This window comes from Clytia hemisphaerica, unplaced genomic scaffold (assembly GCF_902728285.1).
Source record: "Clytia hemisphaerica strain Z4C2 unplaced genomic scaffold, Clytia hemisphaerica genome assembly, whole genome shotgun sequence".
Classification (NCBI taxonomy): domain Eukaryota; kingdom Metazoa; phylum Cnidaria; class Hydrozoa; order Leptothecata; family Clytiidae; genus Clytia; species Clytia hemisphaerica.
The window spans coordinates 729,958-749,087 of NW_027104048.1; the positions used below are offsets into that span (position 1 = coordinate 729,958).

Consider the following 19,130-nt stretch of genomic DNA (forward strand, 5'->3'; position numbering starts at 1 on the left):
ATTCTGTTGTTAAATCACCTGAGCTAGGCAGGATTCCTCACTAACTACAGCACACTTTTTAGCAAATCTGACACGTAGCCCTTTGGGCTTTAAAAGTCTGTGGTTCTTTAAATGAGAAATTTTAACTTTTTCAATTAATAGGGTTAATAGTGTTCCAAATAGAACAGAATCCTCACTTTAAAGATTAATTCAAATTAGCTGACAGTGTTTTTCAAACCTTGTTAACTTTTGGTTGAATTTTAATTGTTTACAGTCTGTCTCAAAATAATTTGCAGCTGAGAAAAAATGGGTGTAACTTTTGACAGAAACATTACGATGAAAAGATATTTTGAGCATAGCAAAATTTTGTAATAACAATTAAGATCAAAGCATCATTCTACAAGAATTTAATTTTCTTCTTCTTCGTTTTTCCATTTTTTTACAAACTAAAGTCTGTCTCAAAATTACAATTTTGTGCTCATTGAAAAGATATTTGTGAGTGGAATATTATCATGCAAAAAAAAACGAAGAAGAAAATTAACTTCTTGTAGAATGATGCTTTGATCTAAATTGTTATTACAGCATTGTTATGCTCATAGAAAAAAATGTATCATGAATAGAATTTTAAATTTTAAAAAGTGTCCTTACTTTTGAGACAGACTGCCTTTTTCATGACTCCATACGGGACAAACGAATCTTAACTTTTAAAGGTGTGACTTAAAGAATAGAAAATTTTACGTCTTGAGTCTTCACGTGTTCTCTGTTTTCCTCTGCTGCCCTGACCTTCTCCACTTTGCTTTTTCTTCTCTTTTTTTTTCAGCCAATTTCTGAAAATTTTGAAAGTAAGCATCCCCAAAATATAACTGGAAACTTGAAATCTTTATATGCAAAAATTGAGCATGAGAAATTTTCTCTTGAAAAATTATGAAAAAGATGATTGTGCTATACAGGGTGTCCGGAAAAAGAGTATCGAGTTGTCCCACTTCTATAGGAAGAAAGTTCTTGTGTGTATTTCAATAAAATTTGCAATGTTTATCAAAATTTCTTTCTGTGACATATTGTCATTAGACATTTTTCATACCTTTAAAAACAATTTTCAATAACTTTAATAAAGTATATTCCTTTTAATCATAATGACTGTAAAGAACATCAATAAGGGACGTTTACCACATAACACTTTTTCGCAAGCAACAAATGAGTACGCGGTTAGTTTTCCTAAAAATCTCGCTGAGGTTAATGCTTATTACCTGCTTGGCAGAGTCCCTCACTATAGAGATGAAGGTGGTGCAATACAGCTAATTCCATCACATCATACTAAGAAATCAGTTCATCAAAGTTACCTTACTGCTTGCAATGAAATCGGCACTCGTCCTATGGGTTTTAGCTCTTTTCGTGATTTATGGAAAAAACATCTGCCCAACATTAAGATTGCTAAGACCATGGCTGACCTCTGCTGGACTTGCCAGCAGGGCAATACTAAATTGATTAGAGCTAGTGCTAAAAATGCAGCGGGTAATCACACTGAAGCAGATGAAGAATATGATGAAGTCCTTCGTGAACACGAGGATCATATTATTCAATCAGCCGAAGAAGTAAGATATTATCGAGCTCAAGTAGAAAAGGCAAAGGAACATGCCGAAATTCTTGTTCAAAGCTCAGAAAATTTTAATGCATTCGAAAGCAAACCTAAATGTTCGTTTAGAGGCATTGCCCATTTTTCTTGAGATTATGCACAACAGGTTCACTATCCTTATCACCCACAAAACCTGGGCCAATCTTTTTCAAAACTCCACGTAAATGTGGTCTATTTGGAGTTTGCAATGACGGAATCGGCCTCCAGTACTGTTATTTCATCGATGAAATAAATAGCACTGGGAAAGGTGCAAATGCCACAAGCAGCTACGTCCACAACTTTTTGGAAAATTTCAATTTTGGTGAAACTGAAACTTATCTACATGCTGATAACTGTTCGGGTTTGTTATACTTGTGTCCCTTAATTTTTAGAAGCATTGTTTTTATGAAGTGAAAGGCTAAATGTTCATTTTCCAAAAACTGTAAACAGAAAATTCATTGAAGAAGATTTTCATAGACTGCTCAAGGTTTTTGTTAATTCCTACTAAAAAATACCTTCTACTAAAAAACTAAAATAAAAAAATGTTTTTTTGTCATCTTATTAGGCCAAAACAAGAACAATGCTTTCATTCATTATCTAATGTGGAGAATCATCAATGGATATCATGAGAAATTGGAATATTCTTTTATGGTAGCTGGTCATACCAAGTTCAGCTGCGATAGGTACTCATGATGTTACATCTTTCTTTCTGTTTCCCTGTGTACACATTTATACGAAATTCCTACCTAAATGGGATTAACTTGTAAGGGGAAAAATGACTCTAGCTACTGACGTTTTGCTCTTTTGCTTGCTACTAACTTTTTCTACTAGGCTTTGATATATAAAATTCTTTTGCCAATTCGGATTTTCCAGGGCTTTTGGTGCATTCAAAAAGAAATTACGACGAACTCAGGTGTCATCATTGTATGATCTAAGAGATGTTTGTGACAATAATACAGGTAATGTAGCTGTTTTAGTGGGAACTCATGATAAGCAAGTCAATGTTCCAACCTATAAGTGGACAGAGCATTTCCATACAGGGTACAAATTTAAACCGATTGACAACATGTTAGAATATCACCATTTTACTATGTCCTCGGAAGAGAAAGGCATAGTATATTGTTCGAAGAAACTAGGTGATACACCGGTAAAGGTATCTATCCTTGGAGATGTTCCAATTGAAAATTACTAGTGATTTGCCAAAAATTGTCAATCCAAAAGGTTTCAGTACGAAAAGAAAAGAATACCTTTATACAGATATTCGTGAATTCTGCACAGAGGAAACAAAGGATCTCACAGCGCCTGATCCAAGAACATATTAGTATTCCTATGATAGGAAATAAAGGAAATATATTATTTATTTCTTAGTTCCGAGCAAGAAAAGTGTTTCATCAATTCATTTCGAATTGATGTTAGTTGCATTCAATGTGAATTGCATAACTCTAACATCTAAGATGTTAGATACTCTTTCTTTATTGCAAATTAAGAGAAAAAAATAGTAGTAGATCATTGCGATCAGTACCACTTTTTTATATGCTCGGTTTTTTTATTGACTACAAATTACAGTCAGCCCTAATAATTGATTTATCTTTTTTTAGGGCGGAGTACTGAATCCTATTGGCTAACCTTCACGTGGTGTACTCTGTTACGTACTTTCAACAACAAAATTTTAAAAAGTTGTGTCCATAATACCTTTAATAGTATATAATGACTCTGTTTAAATGTGTTGAAAGTGCAAACTAAAAGCCAAAGGTAGAACAACGGGTAGAGCTCTGATAATAAGAACACATCAGACATCATTATTTCTTGGCAAAAGAAACAAACTCTTCTTTTTTACGTTAAGTTCAGTTTTTACTTTTCTTTTTTTGATAGTGAATTAATAAAAAATTGAAAAAATGGACTTGACGGTGCAGGCGTTTCGACAGTACATGAAGAAGAATCCGGGAGGTGCCAGCCCGGAAGCATATTTAATTTGGAAGGATCAAGGTGAAAGACAAAGATGGATATGTGTACATCCCCCAAAAAAAGAAAAAACCAAAAAAAAGCAGAGCAAAGAAAAAGCAAAGATGACTACATCAATAAAAAAAACTAATTTTATTTTTAAAAAGATTCTAAACCGACAATTCATTACCATTAAAAGATGTTAAAGTGTGAATTTTGATAATCCGTACAAATTTTGATAATTGCGGAACGTGCGTTTGCAGTGGCGGATCTAGAGTTTTATTCATGTGAAGAAAAAGTGCGAGCGAAGCGAGCAGAATTTAGAGCTGGGGGTCTGGGGGGCGCTCTAAGCCCCCCAGCGGGGGTTTAGGGGGCGGAGTCCCCTTGAAAATTTTTTGGCCTTTAGGACGTTCAGGATTGGCTTAAAATAAAACCAAATTTGTCTAAAATTAGTTAGTTTTGTATAGTCAGTAGCTATTTCTTGATGTGTTATATTTTTACATTATTCCCTTAAATATAATAGCTTTAAAACAAAAACAAATGACAATGTCTCTATTAATTTACATTTCCTTTTATGTACATTTAAAAAAAATCTTTACAATGAAATATCACGGGTGAAATTTTCATTTCTCATAAAGGCTTGGAAAGACTTGAGAAAAGAAGTTTGTTTTCTTGCAAATCAACTATAGGCCGAAATTTATAACCTCTTTTAGAATTTTGATAAACGAATGCAATTTTCCAATTCTTTGTGATGTATAAAAAGCCTTGCAGGCCTCCTTTTCAAATAGAATAATCAATCAACAATTATCTACATTGACGTAAATGCTTTCGCAAAAAGGCATTTATCAATTTTAAAACAAAAGCGCAAACGTTCACGAACGATAAAGTACATGTAAAATAGTGACGAGTTACCCTAGTAACAATTTTGAAAACGAGACCTCGAATGCTTTTATGCTTTTCGAGAAGAGTGTATTTGAAATTTCCACCACCAAATCTCAATAGATTAGAAAAGATAAATCTATTCCTATGATCGAAAATATTTTAAGACAGTCAATTCAATTTAAATTCAATCATCTTCGAGTATATGGAGCATTCTCATTCGTTTAGGATACTTTACGGCAAGCCTGTTGATAATCTGATCAATATCTATCTCCATTTCTTTGTTCATATGAAGCAGCACCAGACCAACCAATCGGTCCTGGAAATCAAACGAGAAAATACAAATAACGCTAACATATAGATATAGAACAAAGCAATTTTGGTTTTAATCGAAAAAAATATTCCCATTCAGTCTGTCATCATTATCGTTTGTCTCAAACAACCACAATGATTTTCGAATTTAAGAAAGTTAACTACAAAATGTGAAATGATTTGAAGATTTACCTGGCCACAAGAATTTCTAAGGTAGTTTTTCACGCGCTTCAAAGTAGAAATGCTTCGTTCACAAGAGCATGTGGTAACCGGGACCACAGCTAAGTAGGCTTCTGCTCATCCTCTAGCGAAAAAGTTTCTTATAGAGGCTGCTTAATAGTCAGTAAATCCTCTTTACAACAAAATGCCGCTTCTCGCCGAAATTCGGCTAGAGGGCTATTTTTGCTGGCGAGGAGTTGGAAGATGTTATAATGTAATTTATTATAATTTATGCGTAAAGGGACACTCTCAAATACGATCTAACCTGTAAAATCTAAAAACGAAATAAACATGGCTGCCGAAGCGATCACAGAAGAAGAAGCTTTGAGAAAAATTACCTTCCAATTTGGTATTCAGCAATTACACAATTCTCAATTGAACATTCTACGTGAATTCAGGAAGGGTAAAAATACTTATTTTTGTGCACCAACAGGTAAGAATTCGATTATATTTATAGGCTATGGTGTGGTAAAATATCTCACTCATCCACATACAGTGTGTCTCAGTAATCAGTTTAGTACTTTTTGTTTTTTGGGTTCACTTACATAAGTTATGACAATACTTTATACAGTCAAGAAACACTGTGATATTGTTTGTTTTTGGATTAGAGAGATTGTTCCAGCAATGGATTGGAAATTTATTTGCATTGAAATTTATCATATATTATATACAGTATATAAAAAAGTTGAGTCTGATCTGACAATCAAAATTCGATTATTGATTTTAAAATAGTTTTTCAATTTTTGATATGCGTAAGTTTGACTACGTAATGAATCTCACCTTATTTTGTAAAAAGATTAGTTACAGGTGTCAAAACCAGAATTTTTTTAGCAAATGGTCAAAATATTATATACCTCACAGGAGTCAAAACATTACGTAATCAGACTTACGCCATTTTATCAAGAATATTATTTGATCAATCAATTTTTTGAGCTATCGTATCAAGTCTAGTCGTTTTCGAAATCATCAATTAATATGGTTTATTTTTCTATTCACAATGGATATGATTGATTTTATCCATTGAGTGCCTGGTGAAGCTATCTTTGTCTTATTGGATTTATCTACTTGATTTTATATTTTGCACTCAGGCAGAAAAACAATTAAAAGTTGTTTTTCTCCCAGTTTCTCCTTACGTTTTCAGGATATGGGAAGTCCATTGTCTTTCAGTCTCTGCCATTGTATTTGATGTATTTGGATGACAAATCAGTGTCCTTACTAGTGATATCTCCATTAAAGGCGCTGATAGAAGACCAAATAAAAACGTGTGATAAGAGTTCAGTTATGGCTGTGTGGTTGAATGATGAAGTGGATGACGACAAATACATGGGTGGGTGACAAGAGTCATTGTTATTTTAATCATTGTTTTAACTAAGTCTTCTTCTTTTATATACTGGTGTTTAATAAAATTATTTCTTCTGACCATCAAAATGACTTTTAGGAATTCTCTATATATAATAACACATCAAAAGATGATGGGTTTTTTAAGAGACAACTTTTTTCAACAAAGTTTATAATTGTGTCACTTCACGCATCATAACATTATGCGAAAGTGAAAGGGGTGTGGTCCCTGGCTAAATTTGTACACCTCATACATTTAGTTGTTGTTTTTTCCATTGTAAAGATATTATGGAAGGTACATACCAACTCATGTATGCCTGTCCAGAAATCCTTGAATCAAAGAGATGGAGAAAATTGCTTTCAACACAAGCCTTCAATGAACATTGTGTTGGTGTTGTAATTGATGAAGCACATACAATGGTTGACTGGTGAGTATAATGGGAAGTCAATCAAATTTTTTGATTATAATGAATCACCTTTTTTGCTACACCCTCCTTCTCCTTGTCTTTTATGGATCTTCATTCAGTTCAAAGATTTGTACACTTCATTAAATTAATTTTTTAGGGGTCAGTCATCAAGTGATTCAAATCGGGCATTTCGTTCATCCTATGCAAAATTGATTGAGTTGAGAAGTCTTTTGCCACAAAAAACAAAATTCATGCTTTTCACAGCCACTGCTACAAGATCAACTCAAAGCAAAATTTTTGCAATGCTTGATCTTTCATTAGAGGAAGTTTATTCTGAAATCCACCATCCTAATAAAAACAACATCAGGTATAAAATCTTTGCTATTGAAATAAAAACAGATACAGTTAAATCAACAAATAAGCTGCTACATTTTGTCTGTATTTTGTAGGAAGAAAGATTTGTATGGTGTGAAATTTAATCAGTACTTCAAATTGTGCTAATTTCAAGAGCTATGTTTTATTGCTTTAAGAAAATGAATTTTGGCAAAAATTTTGTCATGGACCTGTTCAAAAGTTGAAGTTTTGTAATTTATAAATATATAGTTGATATGATTTCTCTTTTGATAGATACAGAGTTGAACATGTTACAATCACACAAGATACGTCATTGCTATTCAGCCTTTTAATAGAGGACATCAGAATTAATCAAGAAAAGGCAGAAAGAACAGTTATTGTTTGCCAAAGAAAGAAAGTAATAGATATTTTGAATGAGCGAATCATGTCCAAACTTGGAAGTTCAGGTTTTTTACCAGGGAAAGAGAATCAACCAAGGTTTCGCCTTGTCGAAAAATTCTATTCCACAACACCAGACTCTGCTAAACATCATATTCTAGAACAAGTAGGCAATGTTGATGGGCATTTAAGAGTTGTCATATGTACATCAGCTTTTGGCATGGGCGTTAACATGAAAGGATTCACAAAATGTGTCCACTTTGGTCCTCCAGAAACTGTTGAGGCGTTCATCCAGCAAACTGGTAGAATTGGGCGAGATGGCCAAAGTAGCGAGAGTATTTTGTTGTTTAATTCCAGTCTCTCAACCCATGCTAATTCTGATATGTTGAGCTATTGCGAAAATAAAGACAGCTGTCGGAGAGAACTCATTATGTCTAAGTTTCCAGGAAAATATTCTACACTGAAAAATTGCCGATGCTGTGACGTTTGTGCATATGAGTGTCAATGTATAAATGTGAATTGTGAAAGAAAATGTAAAGTTACCAGAGAAGTAAAATCAAATGAAACTGAAACAAAGCACAGACATGTGACTGTAGACAAACGCCAAAGGTTAAGAGGATTGTTGAATGAATTTAGGATTGAAATGTTTGAACAAAGAAAGGTAGTGCCCCAAGTCTCGTTGGCCAATTTGTTTTTTGAATTTACAGAAATACATATCAAACAAATAATGAAGAACATAACAAAGATTTTTACTATACAAGATTTAAAAGATAACGTTGAGATTTGGAGAAGCAGGTATGCCCATAAAATTCTCAAGATTATTCAGTCAGTTTTTGCAGACATTGAAGATTGCGAATTGAAAAATTGCGAGGATGAGCAACTGGTATTAAATGTTGATTATCTTAACAACACAGACTTACAATCTATGCTTACAGAATCACAGGCTGATTACTCTTTAAACACGCTCTACGAAAGTGGATTCTCCTCTAAAGGGACTTTTGAGGAAGAAGATTAGTAGCTTCCATTGAGAGGGTTAAATTTTGTTTATTTTGGTATATTTTTGGGTCAAAAGTCTTAGAAGGTATATTACAAATGCTGCAAATTTCCTAAATAAGTAATATAACTATATTTTGCGGGATGCAGATTTATTTGCAGAATTTTTCATGGATTCTGACTTGTAGATTATCAAAAAAATTAGAAATAGTCAAATTTCAAAATAGTTTAGTTCATTCAAGAGAAAACCCAAAAGACCATATGGAAACAACAAGTTTTACCACAAAAAAGTTTGAAAATTGTTTTGAGAAAACACATGTTTGCCTGGGATATGTGGGATTGGTGTAAATACAGTGTAGACTTTTTCAAAATCATTGTCAAGATTTTTCATTCTCTTAAATTTTCAATATGAATGAACAAAAACATTTTGGACTTTGACCAATTTTAATTCTCAATGGTATCGTCATAAATGACATCATTTTGCCCAGCTAAATAACAATGTATCGAAATATAATTTTCAGTATAGGTTTTGACTCTTTTTTATATCAGTTTTCATGCTCTTTTAAAATAGTAAAAATGTTTATTAACTTTTATTTTTTGTTGCCCCTGTGACTGATGTCATTTATTGTAAGAGTTGTGGCAGAATTTTATATCACAAGAATTTCTTGGTCCCTGCTTAAATGTCTGATTTTTACATTACTTTTTTCATATTGTAATATTTGTTATGGAAGGTCTTTTGATTTTACAGTACTCAGCAGAATATTATATTTATGTTAGACTTTTTGCCAAAAGAATCTGTAATTAGCTTAACTTAACTGTACTTTAATTGGTTTATACTTTGCAAGATCAAGTTTAGCAAGGTCAAAAATTACCATTTATCTTGCATCGTTAAACTTATCTATCTTGATAGTTAGTCCACTTAAAGTACATCAAAAATAATACTTTATATCATTATATATTATCTGTCATCTGCTTGCAAGGCAACTATGGTTAATATATATTTGTTGAAGTTTTACTTGGGAAATGTCATCACTGTTATGCTGTCTTTTTGGTGATGGAAAGATTGTTACGTTACCTCCATGGATGTCATCTACATTGCGAAGGACAAGAGATTCAAAGACTTGACTTGGATAAAAAACGGCTATTCTGATAGCCCAAAAATCTCCTAAAAAACAATTCATATAATGTATATATCAAGCTTTGAATTTTAATTCAATGCATACCCTGGTCCACCCTGACCCTTTACATACAACCTACAATTTTCTACTCAGACCTCTATGTATTTTTTATTGATTACAAATTCTAAGAATTTTTGAAGCAGATAATCAAAAGTAGTCAAAAAACAAAATTGAATTGACTGGTATGTCATTATCTTAGAAGTGATTTTTAGTGGAATTGCCGGATTTAGTCAAATTCTGCCACAGGAAAATTTCCAGTTAAAGAAAACACAAATACAAAAAAGGATCGCAAAACCCCAAAACCAAATAACAATGTGAAATATTTAGTATGTCTTGTGATTTCTTCATACATTTTTGAGAACATTCTAATGATTACTTTTATCTACATAAAATGAATGAAAATTTACATGGAGAAAAAAAAATTCTATTGAAATTGAATGTAAACCTAAGAAAATGTACTTGAAGTCTGCAAATAAGTATTTGCATTCGGAGCAAGATCTTTACTGGAATTGGCGGATTTAGTCAAATTCTGCCACAGGAAAATTTCCAGTTAAAGACAGGTTAAAGAAAACAAATTCAAAAAAGTATAGTGTTGCAAAACCCCAAAACCAAATAACAATGTGAAAATTTAGCATGAAATATAATTAGCTTGTCTTACTCTTGTGATTTTTCATTTAGTGTTCGAACATTCTAACTTTATCTACAGAAAATGAAAATTTACAAAGTGAACAAAATTCTATTAAATGGAAACATAAAAAATGTACTTGAATGTCTGCAATTAAGTATTTGGAAACAGTGTAAAGTTATCTAACAGTCTTTGCACTTATCATTTGCTCCTTGTGTTTATTGAGCCAACCATGAAAGTTCGACATATCAAAGTTAACCAAAATACTTTCTTTCATATTAGGATAAAATTTATATGTGCGATTCGGACTGATTTGTAATGATTTTTCTTTTTGAAGTTTTTCAACCAGCTTTTTTAAATCTTGATCATCTCTTTTCTTAACATGCTTCCCAGATCTTCTTTTCAAGCCATTTTCATTGTCGTACTTTTCAAGCAGATCTTTGTTGAAATTCAAGGCCCTTGCATACCTGATGTAAAAAAAAAAATACAAGAAGAAAAATTACTCCTTGGGTTATTAAATGTCAGGCACTTCTGATGATGTAGGAAACACCATCTGTCAACAATTCCCTACTGCCCTTATCTATACTATTTTCTCCCAAAAGTACAAATCGTGAAATCCATATTTATTTACTCGATGGGTTAAAAAAAGGTTTTCTGACATGCTTTTCTTCGAGACAACTTGCCTGATAAGCTAAATTCATGAATATCCACAATACAAAAAATAAAAAAATTAATAATCAAAAAGTACAAATCGAATTGGGAATACCTTGTCATCACATCTTCATTCAAAGCATTTGGTCCAAGCTTTCTCTTTATAACCTTGATTAGGCGAATGCAATGTTCCATCTCAAGATCAAGTGGAATGTTACCACCTAGAATAGAATATTTAATGATGCAATTTAACAGAGAAAACAATTAAATATCACATCTTAAATTTTTCAAGTAGAGCACTGTGGGACACGAAACAACACTTTAGTATTTAAAATCAAAGACTTTACCCTAAGAGAAGAAATTTTGGCGGGAAGAAATTTTGATGAATGAGCCCATTTGCCAATTTTGATGCAATTTTGCGGAAATTATTTTGGGGAATTGATAAAATCTTAAATTTGGTGAGAATTAATTTTGGCAAACTACTGTACCCATTTTTAGTTGAATATTTTAGCTGAAAAAAGAGGTTTTTAAAAGAAATAGAGACTAGTGCAAATTAATTTTTGCGGGAAGAAATTTTGGCGAATTTGGCGAATTTTTAAGGCAATTCTGGGCAATTTACCAAATTCGCCAAAATTTCTTCCCTTTATATTTTATAACTTACCTGAGCCATTTTTCATTTTGGCAAAACGATTCCACATCAAACTGTGTGCATCTTTTTGCGATAACAGGCAGTTGAGCTGTAGGACCAAGTAAAATGCCTCTATTGCGTATTTGTTGCTGTGGATTCCATCTTGGACAAAATAAGGTATTAAAAATTTCCAACACCTCATCAATCTTTTTCCATCTCCTTCCTTTGTTGCATCATAGAAATTTTCCCAAAGGGCAAGGAATTCCATTAAGGATATTTGATAAAAGAATGTATCATCTTGCTCCTTTAAAGTAAAGTTGATAAAAAATCAAGTCCACACAAAAGAAATTATTTCAATTTTATTTTTACAACTGAATAACAATAGAATTAGCATTAATTTAATGCCCTTCAATCATTCAGTGGAATAAGCAGGGGGTGAGTACTCTGGAAGAAAAACATAAAACGGGGGGGGGGCATTATTAAGTGATTTTGGGGTGATTTTCCCAAAAAACCCTAGAAAAATGAGTTTTGGCACTTTTTCAGGAAAATTTCCTAAAATGGGGGGGGGGGTGTCTCATTATAAAATGCTATGGGGGTGACTTTTTTCCCGAAATTGCAAAGTGACCCCCCTACAATTAAGCACAGAAGAGTGCAACCTTAGTTTGATTGTCTGTGATCTAAATTGCACTTACTCTGTCAATGTTGTGTTCCTTATTTAGATGGGTTTGTAGTGCTTTGCCATGATGTTCAAAAGTCTTTTCACAGTTTGAACATTTGAATTTTCCATCAACTACCATGAACTCTGCTTGTTTACGTTTCAAATACTCTTCTGTACTTGATGAACGTAGAATGAAGCAGTCAACGACTTGGGCACAAATTTCTTCCAATTTGCTATAAAACCAAAAACAAGTAAGTTGTATTTTCAGCATTGGCATGGCTTAAATTTGAAATTTTTCAAATTAAGTTTTCAAGTTTTGTTATTTTACACATTTTTTATAAGCAACTCCAATTTTCTGGTCAGGCCTCAGGGCTGCTAAGCAAGTGGCCTAATTTTTGCGCCATTTTGAGGCCTGAGCCCTTCGTTGCTTATAAAAAAATGTGTACTCTCACTCCTTGTCAATATATTCCTGATTTTCTACATAATTTTTATTTATAGCTTTTCAGGGACAACAACCAATAGAGACTTTTCTGCAGTAATGATAGATAGTAAATTGAATGCAAATGATATACCTCTTTTTGTCTGACTCAAAAGGATATTTTGAAGGGTCCAGTACTTCTTTTGATGGGACATCATCCATTTTTTGTATTTTAAGGATCTGAAGGCCAGCTGCAATTATTCTTGCCCGAAACTCTATATCCAAAAATGCTCTAGTGGCTGAGGTCCTTTTCTTTGCTTCTTTGCCTACATTTCTTCTGTTGATCAGAGCCTTATCAGCACCAAGGGTACATGCATCAGACAAAGAGTTGCAAAAGAAGTGATCGATGGCATACTGAAATGAATTTTATATTAAACAATAATTAGAGACCTCTCTAGACCCTTTGTGGAAAGGGGATTTATTTCTCTAAGTATGGAAATGTTTTCTGGGATGGATTTTTTATAATGTAGTATAGTATTTATAATTATGCTAGGGTAGGAGGATTTGTACATACATTAATATTCTTTCTATAAACAGACACACATTCTGCTCACCTGCATAATCTTGATATCTGCATGGAAGTCAGCCACTTCACAATGAATTCCATCAAACCGATCTCTTGGTTTCAATCCATTATTACAACCAAAAATGGAATTCACACATCTTTCTATGGTAAGTTGATCTCCAACAACAGCTTTCTCGGTGAGAACTTCATCATCACCTACAATAATAAGTTGAGTTCATATTTTAAAACTTAAATACACAATAGATTTTAATGACTCAAGGAATATCAATTTTCATACATAGCTTCATTGCCAAGCTATTACTGTATAAATTTTTTTACCAATAGTAATATAATTAGTCATTTTCTTTTACACACTACATCATTGATAATTTTGAAGATCGTCAAGTGCGTATGTCTGTGTTACCTGTTCCTGTCGAGGATTGATATTGCTGTAGATCTTTCAAAACCTCTATTGAACCTTCATTTGTGTTTTCATTTTCATAAATGATCCCAAGGAAAATCTGAGATAAAGAATTTTGAAAATGTAAATTAGATTTCTTGATATGTATGCAAATAGAAATTAGACTTGTAATTATGCTCTGCTTGCATTATTCATCAATGTAACAAATCGTAGAACTAAACTTGTTTTGATCATTTAAATTTAAAAAATTTATTACATTTTGGCTTTTTTTCCGCATCTCTTTAGAGTATTCGTGTGGAATGTGGCGCACAGCACACGAGGAAAAGGTCTCCAAACATTTGATGCTGTTAGTCAATATCCTGGACACAATTGTGATGTAATTTAGGCGTTGTATAACGTGCTCTTCGGGAGTGCAGATGAATGCACTGTTGTCAAGTTCACTGATTGTACAATGTGGTTTTGTATCACTCAACGCTTCTGGTGGGGAAACTCGATCAAAAACTGCCATCTTTGCTGTATGATGCAGATCAATGTTCTGGTTCTTCTCTGTCATATTGGACACTTTGTGATGTGTATCGAGATTATCAATAACCAATTTGAAGTTGCGGTCATCTAAGAAATCAGATTTTAATAAGTAAGTATTTGCCTCACTGTGCCTCACTATAATGAAATTGGTTTTGATTTGAATAAGAAGAATAAGAAGATTTGAGCATGAAGATTGCCAAATTCTGAAAAGATTACTTGATTCTTGATTGAGTTTACTTACAGATTAAAAGCACTGGTTTTTTAATCACATCTTTCTTCTTCTGAGGTTGTTTTGAATCCTTTGACTTTATTGGTGTTGATACTAAATGTTTAAATCGAAATTCAAATTACACACCTTATTAAAGCAAGTTTTTGGTTAAACAGTATATTATTATTTCTTGGTTATACAGTAACAAGTTTTGTACCAAATTTACCTTTTCAGGTCTCTTTAAGTCTCTGTAAGACAATTTCAAAACATGAATGTTACATTCAAGATGGATCTGAATGACTGGCCAATAACCATATTTCTCTAATAGTTTAGTTATTACTGGTCGGTGCATTACCTTCCCTTGGCGAGATATCGTTGTCAATTGTAAAGTCAGCAGAGATATTTGAATCAATTTGTTCACCTAAAAAATATCAGTATTTAAAAATTTTGAATATTTTATTCATGCTGAATATTTGAGTACCCTCTCATCTTTAGTCTGGAGATCCATACTCTCTAACCAAAACTTAGTACACATAAGCAAAAATCCATGCATGCCAGTGAAAGTGTGGTAATTTGTAAATATTGGTTTGAATTTCGAACCAAAACAAGTTGTTGATAGATTTGCGCATTTCCAATCAAGACAATGTCACATGATTTACATCTACTTAGATCTACCCGGTCTTTTCTCTGTATTTCTGTTTAGGCTAGGTACAGCTATCTCATCTTATGAAAACACAACAGAAAATCAAAAACACAAAGAAGAGATTGATTTGGTTCTTACCTCTCTCAGAAGATACATATTCACTTTCAATTTCGATTTCGATTTCCATTTTATCCGAATCATTCAATTGAGCTGGTCCACCTAAGAATAATTGTAATTTGGTTATTTTTTTGTTGTTGTTGATTTAAAAAGAGAACACCTTTTCGAGTATGATTCATACTACAGAATAGCTTAATGTAGGTCATCACCTTCAGAATGGCTTTTTAAGCACTCCACTTTCCTATTAGAAACATCTGATGAAGTAAGATTTAAATTTCTAAAGTATACATTTTTGAAAACCTTTAACAATTTTCAGGAAATTGGTAAAAAGATTTGACTTGAGACTTTCTTGCAAGGAAAAACAGGCCTCTCGAGCTCTCAGAATCTTTGCCATAAAATAACTTTTTGTCTATTCCTCGTATATTTCTAAATGCTATGTTATCAGAAGTTATGTATCAATGAGAAAACTGAAGTGCAGAAAAAACTATTTTGAGGGTATTGACACACTTAAAAATGATAAATTCAGCAGAATAGCATACTTTTTTGTTGGAACACTTCTTTTGGTATCATTGAGTCTTCGTCGTAGCAAATGTTCCGTATTTCTATAATAATTATTTTTATAATCAATATAGAGTTATTAGAAAGAAAGAATTGTGTAATAATTGCTGTGTGAAATTATATGTGTTACAAAGTATGAAAGATTATGTGAAAGATTTGATAATCTCAAATAAATGTTAATAATTTCATCATGTTATCCTATAAACACTTTCAAATTTTACAGTGAGAGAAATGCTTTTTTATTTTTTTTATTTACCAGATATTGGGATCTTTGGCCCTGGGTCTTCAATTTTCCTGTACTTTGCCCATTTCACAAATTGTGCCTCCTCATTCTTCCTCTTTCTTGACTCTTCATCTTTCTGTATTGATTTTATTTCATCCACATCATCCGCTTGGTTTCCCACAGTGTTGGATCTTAACACTTCCTTGATGATTCTGTCGTGGTCTGCACCAAACTCATCCATCTTCTTGTTGATGAAAGGGTTGCTGACAACAAGCCTTGCCACTCCAAAACGCTTCAATACATTCTGTTGTAAAAAAATCAAAGTTGGCAGGATGGATGAAAAATAGACAGATCACGATATTGCAAATGTAGTGAAAGTTTCAAGCTTTTCTTAGCAAGCTTCATTTTTTCATAAAAATTATACAAATTGCCAATATACAATGTCAAGATGGTATAAAGGTATTCCCAGTCTTGATACTGAAATCCTGTCATGTCTTTTTGTTACACGTTGTTTAGTGCACCTTGACTATTTTTTTCATTTTAGAACATCATCGATAGTATGAAGTGGAAATTTATTGAATCAATGAAGAATTTTCTGTTTCAACTATCAATAAGGTAAGATAATCGAGTTATAACTATGCTATTACCGTGTATGATGAGTGATTCAATATTAATGTAAAAAATAGTTGAAAGGCTGTCATTCTTCTAGAGTTATTGCGAAACAATATAGCTGCAGCCATTGCAACTGAATTGATAGATGCTCTTTGAGTAGCAGTCGTCAGATTCTTTGCACACGCTATTGTTGTTAAAATGTCAGTGGTTAACGGACATCTGGTTTTCATTTCACTGTAAGCCTTTTCAAAGGAAAGATCCATTATATCCTTCTTTGTTGTTTTCTTGAAAATGCTCAAATTGTCATTGCCATCTGAATCCTTATTAAATGATATAATACATTAATAATGCATGTCGGCCTTAATAAAAGTTGCATATTTTCATATTGACTGTTATGGATATTAAATGTTTAAACCACTGTTGATAGATTCTTTTCAAGTTTTTAGATAATACACCAGCTAATGAAGTTTGGGACATGATTTCGTACTTTGTACACAAATCTACTTTACCTTAAACTATTGTCTATGGAAAATCAAACATTACCTTTTCTGCGCACATGTCTTTGCATTCCTTTGTCAAATCTTTGAGAAATAGATTCACGATCTCGCTTTTAATGTTATCTGACTGCCATACACTAAATGCAAGGCTTTTATAATCCTGACGAAGCAGTCTTGTGCATATTGAATTTAACGATTTTGGTAACTGAAATAAAGAATACAATACAATCAGTAAAAATCTCTAAAAACTTGAAATCACTATTAAATTATTTTCGATTGTTAATTAAATACTACATTATTTTGAAATTGGCAATAATAGAGATTGGTAGCTTTATTGTTTGATTTATAATTTGTCAAAAACACCAAAACTCATAACTAAATAACTAGCTATCAGGAAAAACATTCACTGTTGCTTTTTAGTGAATTCACTGTGAAAAACTACAATCTTTCAACAGCTTTTCATCAAGAATTATAGAAATAAAAGATTGTAGCTTTTCACTTTGAACTCACTAAAAAATTTTTGGTAATTTATGCAAAAAATGTTCTTTACTTTAAAATTCTCATTACTGTAAAATAATAGCTCAAAATCTTTTGATTTGGACAGATCTAAATTTAAACTCCTTACTTCAGCATATCTAGTACCGCTGGGCCAACTTATATGTATAAAGGATCTGGTTTCATCTCCTGTTGTCTTTGGGATGCAAAAGATTTTATTTTCTGTTTGTGTTCCAAAGGATCTTGTTGCGATAGGTGTCGATTGCTCTGGATGTAGCTAAAATTCAAAAAGTGGAAGTTTTCTATCAACTTTTTTAATTGAAGGATCTAGATTTTGATAAAAAGGTTAATTTGCAAAAGTTTGTGCACACACTGACACTACTACCAAACAATTTTGAACGCTCAACAATAGATTTCTTTTTCTTTAGAAGAACAAGGAAGAGGTCACTCTCGAACAAAGCCATCAAATCAATTTTATGTAATCAAACTAAAGTAAAATTTCAACAAAAAACATTTTGAATATATATACTTAGAAAGCACTTTCATAATTTCATTTAAAAGAAATTGAAGATTTCAATCAAGTATTTTAAAATTAGGAAGTATTGACATAAACATTTTGTGTAGCATAGATACGAACACCGGTTAGATGCACCAGTAGCTTCTCTTTCTATTAATATAAGAGGCTGGTCTCGAACCAGCTATCAAGTTGGTGTTGGTATCAGATCCTTTGCTTAGCCATCAGAGAGGAAATATTTTGTCTATCAGTGATTCCGACCCTCCTATTATTCCTATCTTTAAATGAGGGTGTTGAAATTAGAAGAGGGATGTCGAAATTAGACCAACTTACGGTAACTTGGATCAGTGGAGTGGAGGGAAACTTGCATAGCCATCAAATGACATGACTGACCAATCAAAGCAGTAAAATTTCAAAACAAATGAACTACGTAGATTCCCTTTAACTCCCAGCTCTACTCTACCATTTTTGTTTTGATTTTAACTTTGTATTTTAATGATCAGCCAGCCCAGGTCAATCATTTGAGAGCTATGCATGTTAGCCTCCACTAATATGCGAGTTACACGATCTCACCACAGTACAGTATGAACAGCATAGTACCTGATTGGTCCATCCAACTACCCTGTACATTTATTTGCGATGTTTTAGGCTTATGCAAATAAATGGATAGAAATATACTCTGTATATCATGCATGTTTTAACCAGCCACCACCCACCAACAGCAACTACAGCAGGAGGAAAAAATTATATATATACCTATACAAAATAAAATGTAAACAAAAACCAGGTTACTCAGAAACCTTCCCATCTCAGCATTCTTCCTTGTAACACTTACATTTTCTTTATGATCTTTTGGGATCTTTTCCATGACACTTGCCTCAAATTCATAATTTTTGTCAAGCTGTGCCAGGTCTCGACTGCAGCGTTGACAGAGGTGGTATACGTTTGCCAAGATTCTCAACTGAAAAGCTTTGTTCCTGTTGAGAATTGAAAGGCGCTTCTCATTAATAAGGTTGTATCTGTCATGGGACTTTTCCAATGATTTCTGGCAAAGATAACACTTATCATACACTTTTGTTGGTTTCGCTCCACCACCACCACTTGCATCCGCCATTTTGGATTTAACTTTGTCTTCCTTCACATCACATCACATCACTTACTGTTCCGCTCTACAAACTCGAA

General features: G+C 32.8%; 2 protein-coding genes across 2 annotated transcripts; one reads left to right on the plus strand and one right to left on the minus strand.

Annotated features, from left to right (window-relative positions):
* The first annotated feature begins 5,233 nt into the window (after positions 1-5,233).
* On the plus strand, positions 5,234-8,510 carry LOC136811902 (probable ATP-dependent DNA helicase RecS). Its single transcript, XM_067068525.1, has 4 exons — positions 5,234-5,375; positions 6,084-6,269; positions 6,564-6,708; positions 6,845-8,510. The coding sequence occupies exons 1-4, from the start codon at positions 5,234-5,236 to the stop codon at positions 7,134-7,136; spliced, it is 765 nt and encodes a 254-aa protein (XP_066924626.1). The 3' UTR covers positions 7,137-8,510.
* Positions 8,511-9,914: 1,404 nt separating this feature from the next.
* On the minus strand, positions 9,915-19,121 carry LOC136811930 (uncharacterized). Its single transcript, XM_067068540.1, has 17 exons — positions 18,784-19,121; positions 17,565-17,711; positions 16,986-17,144; positions 16,478-16,762; positions 15,864-16,134; positions 15,589-15,651; positions 15,071-15,151; positions 14,645-14,710; positions 14,323-14,403; positions 13,813-14,168; positions 13,560-13,656; positions 13,185-13,351; positions 12,725-12,984; positions 12,187-12,385; positions 11,528-11,798; positions 10,982-11,087; positions 9,915-10,682 (listed from the first exon to the last, which is right to left on the minus strand). The coding sequence occupies exons 1-17, from the start codon at positions 19,060-19,062 to the stop codon at positions 10,394-10,396; spliced, it is 3,177 nt and encodes a 1,058-aa protein (XP_066924641.1). The 5' UTR covers positions 19,063-19,121; the 3' UTR covers positions 9,915-10,393.
* Positions 19,122-19,130: the final 9 nt, after the last annotated feature.

Excerpts from the sequence above, each read along its gene's own strand:
- LOC136811902 (XM_067068525.1), top strand. The coding sequence starts at position 5,234 with ATGGCTGCCGAAGCGATCACAGAAGAAGAAGCTTTGAGAAAAATTACC. Across the intron at positions 5,376-6,083 it reads TTATTTTTGTGCACCAACAG|GATATGGGAAGTCCATTGTC; the intron begins GTAAGAATTCGA and ends TTACGTTTTCAG. Across the intron at positions 6,709-6,844 it reads GCACATACAATGGTTGACTG|GGGTCAGTCATCAAGTGATT; the intron begins GTGAGTATAATG and ends TTAATTTTTTAG.
- LOC136811930 (XM_067068540.1), bottom strand. The coding sequence starts at position 19,062 with ATGGCGGATGCAAGTGGTGGTGGTGGAGCGAAACCAACAAAAGTGTAT. Across the intron at positions 16,763-16,985 it reads AAGACATGTGCGCAGAAAAG|GATTCAGATGGCAATGACAA; the intron begins GTAATGTTTGAT and ends TCATTTAATAAG. Across the intron at positions 15,152-15,588 it reads AGAAGTGTTCCAACAAAAAA|GTGGACCAGCTCAATTGAAT; the intron begins GTATGCTATTCT and ends AATTATTCTTAG.